Source organism: Poecilia mexicana, unplaced genomic scaffold, assembly GCF_051168715.1.
Source record: "Poecilia mexicana isolate PSO_F unplaced genomic scaffold, ASM5116871v1 scaffold_10, whole genome shotgun sequence".
NCBI lineage: Eukaryota > Metazoa > Chordata > Actinopteri > Cyprinodontiformes > Poeciliidae > Poecilia > Poecilia mexicana.
In genome coordinates this window covers 9,181,388-9,195,535 of record NW_028263379.1, presented here as the reverse complement: position 1 = coordinate 9,195,535, position 14,148 = coordinate 9,181,388, and the positions used below count along the sequence as shown (strand labels likewise).

Here is a 14,148-nt window from a genome sequence, read left to right as displayed (position 1 = left end):
TCTCATAAATCAGATTTTTCCCTCCAGAGAAGATTCAGGAACCTTCTCCACTTTCAGGGAATAATTTTGCTCCAGGTGTTATTAGTGAGAGTTGTATTGGGAACTGGTGATAGGAAGATATGTACAGACTGAAGTGAGCATATATTAACTTTCTGCTTCTGATTTGGGAGTTTCCACAGTGCATCAATCAAGACAAGTGCCATTCCAACGGTAAATGTCATTTGTGAGACGCATCAAGCCGTGAAAGAGCCCATAATCATCTTTGCAATTCTCACTTCGCCACAGACAACTGGGATTTTTTTTTTTTCACTGCTCAGTTTTTTAACAGATTTAAAGCGAATCTTCAGGAGTTCAGTTGTTTTTTCTGCTTAAAAATATTCTAATTAATTCATTACTTTTTCAATACCCAAGAAACAAATGACGTTTCTGCTGTGAGACAGATAAAGTCCAGAATTTGTGTGTTTTCAGTCTCAGTCTCCTTCAGCCTTGACTTACATTTTTATTGGAAAATAGTAGCAACGTTGGACAGCTGAGATTAGGGGCTTTTAGTCATTTCATCATGCTGTCTGGGTTTCCTCTTTTTGATTTAATATTAGACTTGAAGAGGGAAAAACAAAACGGAAGCAAAATATAAAGTAACAATGGACCAAAAAGGTCAAGTAAATGTGCAAAGGATTTTCTAAAATCATGCAGATGAAGATTTCGAGAAATGTAAATCCTCAAAATGTAAAACCTGGTGAAGGTTGCTTCAATATATCCTAAACCCTTTCCTAGACTTTAGTGCCATCTAGTGGTCATCTAGACTCAAGAAATTGTATGTTCAATACCTCAACGTGAAACAGACACTCAACATCAACCAACAATATAATAATTAATATATGTCAATATTTAATGTCAAGAAGTGTCCAAAGATAAAATATAACTAGGTACCGGCAGCCAATTTTTTTTTCTTTAGATTTTTGGTACTCTAAATGCATTTTTCTACGAAGTGTATTACCAGAAAAGAGCAGAAAAAATTTCAGCCCATTATCTCTAACGGTTTTTGAGATTTTGGGGGTTAGGTGTACCTTCCCACAAATGCACCTTGGAGTAGAAAAAGATGTGGTTTTTGAAAGTCGATTACTCAAAAAATAAATCAATTTAACACTTATTTGTAATTACATTCTTTAAATAGATATAAATTATATTGTAAAACATGAAAATGTGCAGTATAATTAGCTTACTTTAAAAATGAAGGTTCTTTAAAAAATTGAATTTTTAAAATAACAGAAATTTCAATATTTACCCTGACTGCAGAGATGGCATGTTTGGGATATGATATTAAAAAATATATATTGAAACTAAGGCCCAAAAGCCATTTTTCCCAGGCTGCTATGTGATTTTAACAAGCCCAATTTTTTGTAGGGGTCTGGGACAGTCAAACAAAAAATTATTTGGCTGCAAAAATGCTTCCTAAGCTAATTTGACCGACAGAACAAAATTTCAAAAATAGACAAAATTGAGTATTTTTTGACCACTCCTCAAATTTGTATCTGTCATTGGATTTCAATGAAACTTCTTTAGTACAAGTAAATTAGGTTGCTGAACATTATAAAGACATCCATTTTTGGCTACCTTCAATAGTTCCCTTAATATTGCAGGTAGGAAAGATGGATTTTGAGGCGTTTTTTAAAAAATTCGTATTTTAGACAATTTTTGACTTGCTCCAAAATGTTTGTTGTTTTATGCGTTTCATAGAAACTTCTTTCCTAGATGTCAATTAGGCTGCTGCATCAGATAAAGACATTTACTTAGGGCTATCTTCAGTAGTTTTCTTAATAAAGCTGGCACAGAAAATATAGATTTTTCCTTTTTTTAATGGAAAATTCACTATTAGCGACCATCTGAAAAAGTACCAAAGAAGGTGCCATTTTTCATAAAAATTGTCTAGAGTTTATTCTTTTTGGACACATCCAGTCACTTCACCAGACAAAGCACTCATTTTTAACGAGTAGTCATCATTCACTGAAAAACAAGAAAGCAGCAATGAATATTCTCAATATCAAATTTTTTTAAGCTTTACATGTATCTGAGCTTCTACTGAAATTAGATACCCTGATTTTCTTTATTGCTCACGTTGATTTTGATTATAAAAATGAACACATCTTATTGTTAAAAAAAAAAAACACAAAATAAAACTAATAAACATGAAAAAACACCATGTTCATTTGTTTATTTTTTCATCCATGAACTGTCATGTCGGATGTTTTTCTGTACACACATTGGGAAATCGATCGATTTCACAGACTCTCGTCTGTGAAACCTCGCACGTTTGTGCTGCGATGTCACCAGACAAAGTAAAATTAAATAGAGTCTATAAAAAGAGTCCGATATGAGAAATGAAGTAACAACGTATCTTTAATAACTAGCATGTATAATGAGCATTGAGCATTAACCGCTGGTTGTAGCGTAAGCGGCACACTAATGAAAAAAAAAAAAAAAAAATCCGCTCCAAGACCGAACCCATTTCTCTGAGAATATACAATCAATATTATTTATTTTATTGACCAGGTATCTAAATTCACACATATACGCTCCATCTTCTACCACTCCGTTTTGTATTTTAAGCGTAAGCTATATAGAAACCCAGCTAAAAACAAGCAGCTTGCTAACAGGACGGCGAAGTTGGAGAAAGCCCGACCAGATCGGCAGAAACCGCCTTCCCACACCGGATTAAATAGCTACAATCACATATCAAAATAACGCTAACTATTATCTTTACATTACTTTAAAGATATCTGATGTAAGAAGGTGTGTCTAACTTACCCAAGTATGGAATTAGTACGTCCGGAATAGAGCAGTGATCCGAACAGTCAGCAGCGTCCACAGAAGGCGGCTCCATTTTTTATGCCAGAGGGGCGACGTGCCTTTCGTTGATGATATGCTCGGCGCGTCACGCACATTGATTCTACAAGTGTGATTCCTGTATTATATTAAAGCTAACAAATTAATCTTTATTTTGATACCCAGTTTGTCTGGTTTATTTTTTATAATTCGTTCGCTATTTGACGAAGTTTTGATACTTTTATGATTTACAAAAAAACTAAAAAAATAATCCTTGACAAACCGGGTATGTAGAGAAAGCCTATAGTTTAAGGTTTAATATGATATCACTGTTGACTCATTTGGTCATATGTTCGTGACGCGCCAACTGATTTTCTTGAACTATGTGTCAGGAGGGGCGTTCGAATTAGCATAAATAATGCGGCTTTTCGAAAAAATTATGAAAATTACTGGGAAATTTAAAGTGTTTAATTTGCTTCAACATACATAAAACTGGTATCATTGGAAAGGAAAATCAATGAACTTTAACACAGTAGTGTTGCTTTTGGAAAAAAAATATTCTAAAAAGGACTTTTGATGGTGGGAAGTTAGGGCATTTTCTATGATCAGTGCGCGTTCTCTCCCATTCCTGAGTGGAAAGAGCGTCGCTGCGGTACCTAATATAACTTTCATCTGGCAAAAAATCTTCTCACTTTTGAAAGGTTTCTAATCATATGGAAAATAAACGGCAAAACAACATTCATTAACACAGTCTGAGCCTCAAATACTAACTCATAAAATAGACACCAATCAGGCATAACATTGTGACCACCTGCCAAGTAATATGCTCTCCCCCCTTTTGTTGCCACATTATTCCAGACTCATTGAGGCGCAGAGTCCATGGGGCCCCTGAGGGCTGCTGTCACTTCTGAAAATGGGTCGTTACTAGCAGATCTTTTAAACAATTTGTTTAGATATTTTGTGATTAGTGAAGTTACTGGTAGTAGTTGACTAACCTTTAATAAAAAGATGTCAAAAGAGTTTGTTGAAAATTCAAATCAGTGGAATATATCATAGCAGACTTTTTATCAGCTGAATTACATGTTTTTCTATATGGATTAACACAGAACCTATCAATCCAGACACTGTATCAATTTGCCAGATCAGCTTTCTCCATCTCTCCTTCTTGTAACATATTCAGTAATGGCTTTTTTTGACAAATGGTTTTCTTTCTGCCTATTAGATTCCACTCAATAACATAAGAGACAATTTCACTCCACCTGTCCACGGTCATAATGTTTTGCCTGATCAGTACAGCACTTATTTATACAACGTATGATTTCAAACCATGTAAGTGAAGAAGATGGAGCAAAAATAGATGCTGAAATGGACACCCAAACATGCCAAGAGGAGGCCTGCAGTGGAGGAAGAGGATGGTGATGAAGACAAACCTAGAGTTCCTGCACTCTTAAATCCCATCCACTGACCCACAAAAACACCAGCATCAATATTGACAAAAGCATCAGAGAGGAGAGTCATGGGATCATCATCAAGGGATCCCCACTCACATCAATATCTGGTATTTTGTTTTGCCTGATGGGATTGTCTCTTATCTAAACGAGATAAGGAAAGTGTTTAAAGAGAACTGGCGTAAACAACAATCAGTGTCTAAACACATTGATGTTTTTTTTAAAGTAATGATTTCAGTGGCAGTTTAATCCATTTTCAGAAGGAAGGAATCTGGCTTACCTTGAAACATCCGACTGATTTTAAAAAAATGGTCTGTCTTCTCTCAGTGTCCCACCATCCACAGAGCAAACTGATTAATAAATGAATTAAGACTTTAGATGATTATTTTAAGATTATCATTTATTCTTCTGATTTATCTCTATTTTGGCAAGACCTGAAGAAACTCCCAGATTAAAGGAAATTGGGCAGGAGGTCTATTAAAAAAAAGACTGTATAAAGGAAAAGTTACATATAATTAAAACACATCCATCCATTTTCTGTACATCCTTGTCTCTATCCTTGTTGCCATCTCCAGCAAGACATTTCAGGCGAGAGGCGGGGTTCACCCTGGACAGAGACAAAGTTAATATATATACAATACAGCTGAAACAGTTTTGCTCTTTTACTGGGTCTGCCTGACTCATTTAATGCAACTAATTTTGAATTATTATATCTTTAACTTCTCAATGAGCACAGACTCTTTAGCACTGAATAATTCACAAGAGAAAATGGAGGGTAAACTGAAATCTTTATGTCCTTATTTAATGCTATAAAAATATTAAACTAAACTCTTATGGTTACACCACAGGGATTGATAGTTTTCCAGGAAGCTCCGTTCCAAATTTTAAGCAAATGCAAGACACAATTGGTGACAGATTCATTTATTTAACTATAAAGAATAAGAAAACCGATTGCAAAATTACGCTTTTATTTATTTATTAAAATATCACAACCATATAAATGTTCTTGTAAAGGGTAACATTGTGATTCTACATCAAACTTTGTGACTTCCTGTCTATACTGAGTAATAAATAAACCTGAGCCTTAAAGCAATAAAAATAATTGTGCTCTTCTTTTGGTTCAAGGATTTACTCACATTAAAAACTACAAAACTATACACAAGAGAAGGTTGTAATATGGATTTTTGCATAGATACTTTGTTTAAAGAAATAAAGTTAGACACTGATGGTCTTAGAAGCATACAAAAAAAATCACATCTCAGTTACCTAATGGATTTGTTTTTGAGCAAAAGCTTAACAGTTTCTTTAGTATAATTCAGCAGGAAAATACCTATAATTGATTATCATAACAAAACAAGTAAAACTGGTGAGTCCACATTTATTTACAGCTCCCACACCCATAATTGAGTGCAAATGGAATGTTAACAGTCATACCTAAACAATGGGCGTACAGCCTTTACAGACAGGATTATGAGTGCTATATATACAATCTTACTTTGTAATTTAAGGCATGTCTGGTAACAGAGACAGCAAAAGCTTTAGGCACTTCAGACATGAATAGTACATATTTTAATGTGCTTTTAAAGCAGCAATAATGTTTCCTTACTTGTTCTAGTGAGAATAAGCCTGAGGTAATTTTTCTTCCTCCATTTTATACCCAGGTCCTGTGCTACAGCACATAAGAAAACTATTTATACAGCGACTTCCTAAACGTTTCATTTATGATTGCATAACTGCTCTGCTTTTCATTCTGATGACCTACAGTAAACCTTTCAATGTATATTCAACCTTCATCTTGCTGACTGATCAAATATTTGAACTGAAACCATGATGACTTACCACAAAACTCAGAGGAGTACATAGCATTCACTTCACTACAACTAACCTTCAGCTGCATATTTTACATGTTACAGTCAGACCTGTTCAGCAGTGTTTGGAAACCTCAAAAACTTACTTTTGCTGTTGGCTCTACCTTTTTGTCTCTTGGTTTCAGCAAAGCATTAATAAATGCTTGAATGAATTTGATCATATTTAAAACTATGATCGAATTCAACAGCTGTGAGCCATTTTGTGGTAGATTTACACCACCAAATGTAACCGTTTGAAAACCAGTTTAGGTTTAAAGCAATATTTGAGTTTTTTAGTGCTGCAGAATACCAGGAGAAAGTTCAATGTCCAAATCCCACAGATTCAAACAACTGTATAGTATAGGTAATTAAAGTTTACTCAAGAGCCTACTCCAGTCTAACAAAAATCAAACCTTCATCTCTAACATGAAATGTAATAATGTATGTTTGACTACCTGACTATATTGTTAAATTATTGCTTAATGCTAGTGACATTGCCTGTCACTAGCTATAGTGACAGGCAATGTCACTATTGACATTGCCAATAGTGGAGGCAGTCATATGTTTTACTGCCTCCATGATAAAATTGCGCAAGACACCTTAAATTAAATTCCTTTTCACCATTAGTATAAAACATTTACCTTTAATTTACGTGTATTTATCCAATGGGGATAAAAATCCTGTAAAAAAAACAAACAAAAAAAACAGAGCACTGATAAACACCTAACTTCCTACATTTATTCTTAGATGGCTGCATTACTGAGGTCTATTGAGATAATGAGGCCAAGCATACAGTATTTCTGATCAGGAATGCTTTGAAGCATTTGCCTTAATAGTCAAATACAAAAGTGCACTGATGTGATGAATAAATCAGGAGTTCTCAGACATGAATTATGGCTTCATAATGTGGAAAAGATATGTGATGAAACTATCGTCTAAAAATAATGAGGATTGCTACAAAAACAATGAAGAATTTGTAATACGGATTGAAATCAAGTTAAACTTTGTTCCTCAATGGACAAAAGTAAACGCTTCCTGTTGGTATTGTCACTTTTCTATTTATGAAGGCAAAAAGTAGTTTGACTGGAAGGACAACTAATAAGGAAGGGTTCTTGTACAAAGCATGTTTTCTTTAAAAAAGAGAAAGGCAGTGAAGATGCGATTTTATTAACTTATGATTATCTTCCTCTGGGGTTTTTTATTCTCTTTGCAAGCAACTGTCAAATTTAGAAAGACTAAAAAAAAAAAAAACCTATTCCATGTGAAAAAAACATCACTACTAGATTTAAAATAAGTAGAATAAAAATAAGGTTGAATAGATTTTCATGACAGACGTAGCAAAATAAAAATACATCAATATAAATTTTAGACCTCTCCCAACGGTTGGAGGGAAAATGCACTCAACAATTCATTTCAGTGTGTTTGCTTACGAAATAGAAAAATAAGATTATATTGTAACATCATAACTAAGGTTTCCAGTAACTCTTCTCTAAGTTTGATTTGACCCCTGAAGGTAAAATAAATAATTCTGATCTACACCTGTAACACCAACCTCCATCAGCAGCAGCAGAATTATAAGGCATGTTGGTGACAAAGAGCTTCTGTTTAGCTGTGTGCTGAACCTTTGGATGGATTATTGCATCTTCAGGATTTGTTATCACAATCTCCATTTGGCACATTAAGGTTTTGGACGTAGCTGACAGCATCCGCGATGGTGAAGAATATCATGTTGTTTTTTCCTACCTCACCATCTTTTTTGCTGTCATAGTAACCGCCTCTTTCCAGAGAATCCAGTACTGAAGTATTACACTGGGCCAAGACCACTTCAACCGCAAGTTCTCTGTAATCTTTGCGGACCTCTTTCAGAGCGTTCACTCCTGCCGTGTCCAAAAACAAGATGCCGCTGCAGTCGATTACCAAGCTGCGTACGCTTCTGGAAGACTTTTCGTCCAGCATCAATATTACGGATGAAGAAGCCTCACTCTCCCTGTTTTGTTTGTCTTCAGACATCCCCTTTGCTCCCTCTTCAGTGTCTTTCTGCTTTTTGTTCTTTTCAAATTTCAAACGCTGAGCCTTCTCCTTCACAGGATTAAGATTTGCACATTTGTATAGAGATTTTTTGAACAAGCTCTGGTTGGCATAGTAGATCGGAGCGCCGTATCTGAATACAGCCACTCCAAAATGTGTCTGAAGGCCACGGTAGGATGAAATGTTCTCATAGTGCTCCCTGGAGGCAGCGCGGCCCAGCTCCAGGACCTGGGCTTGCTGGGTCCGGCCGAGGACGAAGAAGGCCGACACCAAAACACCAACCAGGAGGCCGAGCTCTGTGTTGACCAGCGCTGATGTTGCCATGGTGATCAGCCAGATCGAGGCATCGATTTTGTTGACGCGCCACATCCGGGGAACGTCCCTGAACTTTCTTAGAGCACCACGTAGGTTCACCACGATGATAACTGCTAAAACACATCTGTATAATGCAGAAGAGAGAAAAACCTCATGTAAAACAGTTTTCATTGGACAGAATAAGGAAGAAAAAAAAACCTCAGAGTCGTTTGGCTCATCTGCTACTCTAGATAAAAATTGCAGTTGCTAGCGGAACTAAGCGGAATATCTCTCCTTAGCAGCTCACCTCAGTGTGCATTAACCAGGGTTGCCAACTTTCAAGGGGGGTTTGGCGTGCAAAGTGAGTCAGTGTGAGAAAGAGGAAAGGCGTGAAACATGTGCCAATTGCAAAAGATCAGGCAACCACATAAAAACACGTGGGGTGTCAAACTGCTGTCCAGTTTCAAGCGAGCTCAGTCTTCACTGATTCGTATCCCCATTTCAGGGGCACGCTTCGCCATTTCATCGCTTCATCCTTTCATTTTATAGCAGTTGTAGAAAAGATAATTGCTTAAAAAGATGTTTGTTTAAAAACTGGAAAAGTATGCGGCTGCATGCCACATATTTCTGATTTTTACTTACAAGAAAATGTGTTGCTTAATCATAAAAGCACGGCGAAGGTTGTAACATGACAAAATATGTGTGCAAACTAATGCAGGGCGACTCCTTATGTGAGAGTTAATTTGTATTCATTGATGGTTTGCTTCTACTTTCCTTTATTTTACTGCCTGTTTATTGTTGTAAATGAATGGCTATGTTAAAACATCTGTATCCGGGGTTTGTACTGAGCAGAGCTCCAGCTGACTGAGAAGCAGGCGAGTCAACATGGGATCGGAACTATAACCAGAGGTTATCCGTATTTGTCAAAGTCTACCTTTGAAAACTCTTTTCAAAATGTAAACACAAGCAGATCCTGTTGTAAACCTGCTGCTTCCTGAAACACTGGGGACGTTTTAAAATGACTGCCATGTTAAAGTTTTATACTCTGTGCCTGTAGTGTGTGTATTTTTTTAAAACATGTTTTTAGGGGAATCTAAAAATTTGATTAAAAGCAACCAAAGCATTTTCACTCTATGGAGAGAAAACACACAAAAAAGAAATTTTACTTTTCCTAAGCTGCAGTGTCCCTCAACAAACATTTTCCAGACAAATGAATGCTTAATGTTACCTTGATTGCAAGGATCATAATTTTTAGGTGAAATATGATATCCATATGTAAAAACAATAAATCACATTAACTAGAAATGTTTAATGTGTCTAGAAATTCTGACACACTTACTTTTGAAGGGAGTAAAAGAGTGGAGCAATAACCAGGAGAACCAACAGCAGAATAACAGCCGTGACCAGGCCCGACATCTGCGTTTGACACCCCGTCGACTCCTTGACGAGGGTTTTCGTCAAAGCAGCGCTGGTCGTGAAGCAGCGGAAGAAAGAAGGCAGGATGTTGCAGAAGCCAATGGCATACATTTCCTGGTTGGCATCCACCGTGTAGCCGTGCTTCTTGGCGAACATCTCGGATAAGGAGACGGTGATGGCGAATCCCACGATGGCGATGGAAAAGGCGTCCACAGCCACATTGGGGATGAGGGTCCATGATGGTAGCTGAGGAGGGGGGAAGCCTGTAGGGATGACTCCAGCCACTCCAGAACCATATTTACTGTTGAAGTGACCGAAGTGAGAGGCAACGGTTGCGATTACAACCACAAACAGCTCAAATGGTATCGGAGCCTGGGAAAGAGAAAAAGGAGTAAAATAAATCTGGTGTAAAATATATGATATATGTATGATCAAATTAAAAAGTTCACATTTAGAGCCAAATGTGTGGCTTTGTTTATATGCATTGAACCTGGAATCATGCTTACGATAAGTCTTTTTCAAACATGTTTAGTGTTTAGGTGCGTCTTGACTCACTAAACCTGTTTCTCAGCATATGTATGCTAAGCATCAACCAAAATATTGAGGGCATAATAATAGAAATGTCACAGTCAATGAAGCAATGACTTAGGCAGAAATTGGACCAAAGGAACTGAACAACTCACTGAAAACTTTCAATGAGTTAAACGTTGTAAAAGTCAGGTCAGTACAAAAATGTAGTTTCCAAAACACTGAGCATCGAGATCAGTCTGCCTAGTTTAATTCTCAGTGCCAGGATCATATTTACTGTCTATAATAGCTGTCCGTCATCGTAACAGTAGTAGCATACAGCAGATACAGGACGCATGGAGAACAGAGGGTTGTACAGACAGGTTCCTGTTGTAACTGCAGACATTTTAAGCTGTAGAAAAACAAGGACTTAACTGTGCAAAGTGAAGCACGTAATGTTGCAGCATATCTGAGATAAACTAACATCACAGGAACACAACCAACTACAGCTCCTAACTGAAAGCTCATAGCACAAACACACCGACATAGACAACCTAGAGTTTCTACAATTCGACCGTCACATCAACACCTCTATCGTTACAGACCAAGTCCGAATGTGTGGAATGCAGAATCAACAACAAGAAGAAACTGAAGACAAGACTTCAAACTTAATGCAAACCAAGTGAATTTGTATAGGAAAGTTGCTAATAAATGAGGGACTGGTAATAAACTGCATATTGAAGAACTTTTTAGACAATATATATATTTTTACATTTCTGTCATATTGAAAAGGGGAAAAATAAACATCTATCATGATTTTATAATATTGTGATGACTTTTTCAGTGTCCCTGAATGCTCCTTACCAGCAACATTAACATTTCTGATTATTTAAAGAAATGGCAACAAAATCATTTTTATTTTACTGTTGTTTATTTATGGATTTGCAGTGCCTTGTATCCTAAAGGCCATGCCTGCTTGCCACTGATAGTGATCCATATGCACCACCAAGTGGCAATCCCAGTGCATAAGATGTAACATTATTTATGCGGTGCCTGATAAGACACAATACTGTCTGATTATCCATTTGGATGACTTTCATGTTTTCCTGAATGCACAATTGTAGGGTTAATATTCTTTGGAATTTTTTTTTTGGCCATTTTTTCAAGTCGTTTATGCTTCCTTATAATACCTTTTGAGATTAGCATGCGCCTGAAACATGCAATATATCAATAAGCACATTAATTATGTAAGAAAATAGCAGAAGAGAGTAGCTTGTGTACCATAACCCAGACAGGATCGCAACTTTTACTTCACTATGGAGAAAAGAGTATGGATTTCTCTCAGTGATTAAACAGTCTAAGACATGCAAATAGAAATACAAATCTAACTCTTAGTAGTTTTACCTTTAGCTTGGATTTAAAGCGATCATTCAGTTCCTTTGCTGGAATCAGGACTGCCAGGCAAACCAGGCTTGTGATTAGATCACAGATATTGGTTTCTGCCATGTTGGTGAGCAGACTATACCAGGTCTTGAACAGAGTGAACCAGCCCTGCGCCCGGGGGACATTCAGCCCCAGAAGGTACTTGATCTGGGACGTGAGGATGGTCAGGGAGGCCCCTGTTGCAAAGCCACTGAGGAGGGAGTCCGACAGGTAGACGGAGACAAAGCCTACCTGCAAAAGGCCCATCAGAACCTAAGAGAAAGAGATTAAAAAGCAAGCAAGTTAAAAAGTAAAGCAGTAACTGATGTTTGACTTTAATAAAATGTTTGAATATGTAAGCATTTACTAAAAACTATGCCTAATTTCACATTAACAACTATCTTTATTTTCATGGACAACTGTGAGATATTAAATTTACCTGGTAAATGCCAGCAGTGAAGGTGACTGTTGCTCCCACTGTGATCGCATAGCAGCTTCTATCACACTCTACATTACTGCTGTTCCCCTGGCCAGCCAACAAGGCATCACTGTTGTTACTGCCAAAGCTGCTTTCTGGGAGGTATCCTGCAACAGCCAACTCTCTGTCCACAACCTGACCCACAAGCAGGCAAAGCACTCCAAATATCCCCACTGAGATGTGTCTGGAGGAACCCAGGATGGCATAAATGATAGATGAGAAGAAGGAAGTGTATAAACCATATATAGGATCTTGACTAGCCAGTAAGGAGTAGGCAATGGACTGAGGAACCAGCAGAATTCCAACTATAAGTCCTGACATAATATCACCCAGAATCCAGTCCTTTAGCTTGTAGCGGGGCAGCCACTGCAGAATTGGGACAAAGCTCAGTATTTTGGATTTCGCCTTCTCCGGGGAGCATGAGCAGTGCTTCTTCACCCGATGTGACACAACAGTATGCCATTTCTTCTCAGGTTCCTTCTCAGCTCTTTCCAGGATCAGTGGCTGCTGTGGGTCAGCTTCCACAGTTGTGCAACAGTCGCCCCCATCTAGCATGTTGAGCTTTGGTTCCTGCAGTGACAATGTTCAGTGATCAAACATTAAAACCAATCAGATATTATGACCACCTGCCTAATACTGTTTTAGTCGCCCTTTTGCTGGGAAAGCAAGTCTACAAACTAAAGGTCTGCTGTGGCAACAGGATGTTAGCAGTTTCTTTAAGCAGATTAGACTTTTGTCAAGCACATCTCACAAGACGCTTCTTTAGAGATTTGGGGAGCTGGAAATGCAAGTTAACACCTCAAAGTTGATGTTGTGCTCCTTAAACAATTCCTGAAACATTTTTTTTCTTTGAAGCTAAGTGGATTATCCCTCCTATAAAGCTAAAGCTTTCAGGTTGTAGCATTGACATGATAGAGCGTCATAATAACATCCACATGAATGGAAGGACCTAGTAGAAGTATACACAAAGTATCACACTGCGTCCGCCACATTTAATTCTTGTCGCCACATTTAATTCTTGTCATAGTATCTATCTCTTATCATTGCCATGATAACATCAGAATATACTTTTCTCATAATAGCATGTTTAATAAATGTATTTTACAATTCATCTCATCTTAAACCTGATAACAGTCACCGTGCAATAGAAAAGCACGGAAGTCCCTCTAGCATGACTTCACATTTTGTCCATATCTAAAAGCATGTTTCTTTTATGCGTATGAGATATGCTGCGTATGCTTACAGTTCAGGTTACACATAAAGCGACATACCAAGAAAACCTGAATGGCGAATATACGGACCAAAGTCTGGACAAAGAATGAGGAAAGTGACAGTAGAACATGGTTATCGTTCCTGTGTAGTTATAACTCATAAATGTGACCGAATAAAAGATGACTATTGGTAGTTAAAAATAATATTGTATACTTTCTTCGGCAGGAAAGGTAAAAGTTCGTATTTTCACAATGTTAAAAGCAGAGCAATGGTGTTGGTGCTAAGTCTATAGTATGTTTATATACTGCCACTTGGAAGTTGCCGAAATTTACACCAGCAGTCTCAACAACTTCGTTGAATAGATCGATATAGCATCGCTTGGGTCGCTTTCTTTCTCTTAATTATCTAACAGAGTCCTATGAATAAGCACCATTGTAAACAAATTGTCAACGTGGACATACGTAAGTTAACGTGACCGGACGTAATTCAGAGAGGAAAACGTTAAAGTTAAATTTCACTAACCTTCCGCCGAACGAAGCGCTGTTACGAACAAGTTTTTCTCCTTTTACTTTCCAAAAGTCGAGTTTTATTCCGCCTCGGATTCATTTTACGTTTAACTGTAATGTGGTACGTCATGACGTCTTCAGAAAACGTGTTTGCGTCATGTGATCTG

At 37.3% G+C, this 14,148-nt stretch overlaps 1 protein-coding gene across 2 annotated transcripts; it reads right to left on the bottom strand.

Annotated features, from left to right (window-relative positions):
- Positions 1-5,176: 5,176 nt before the first annotated feature.
- slc26a2 (solute carrier family 26 member 2) lies at positions 5,177-14,107 on the bottom strand. Of its 2 annotated transcripts, XR_015764455.1 has the most exons (6): positions 13,998-14,107; positions 12,225-12,833; positions 11,768-12,058; positions 9,780-10,228; positions 6,661-8,585; positions 5,177-6,616 (listed from the first exon to the last, which is right to left on the bottom strand). XR_015764455.1 is itself a non-coding variant. In XM_014997800.2 (5 exons), the coding sequence occupies exons 2-5, from the start codon at positions 12,816-12,818 to the stop codon at positions 7,763-7,765; spliced, it is 2,157 nt and encodes a 718-aa protein (XP_014853286.2). In that variant the 5' UTR covers positions 12,819-12,833; positions 13,998-14,107; the 3' UTR covers positions 5,177-7,762. The 2 variants fall into 2 exon arrangements, 1 of the variants encoding a protein (XP_014853286.2); XM_014997800.2 differs by having other exon boundaries at positions 5,177-8,585.
- Positions 14,108-14,148: the final 41 nt, after the last annotated feature.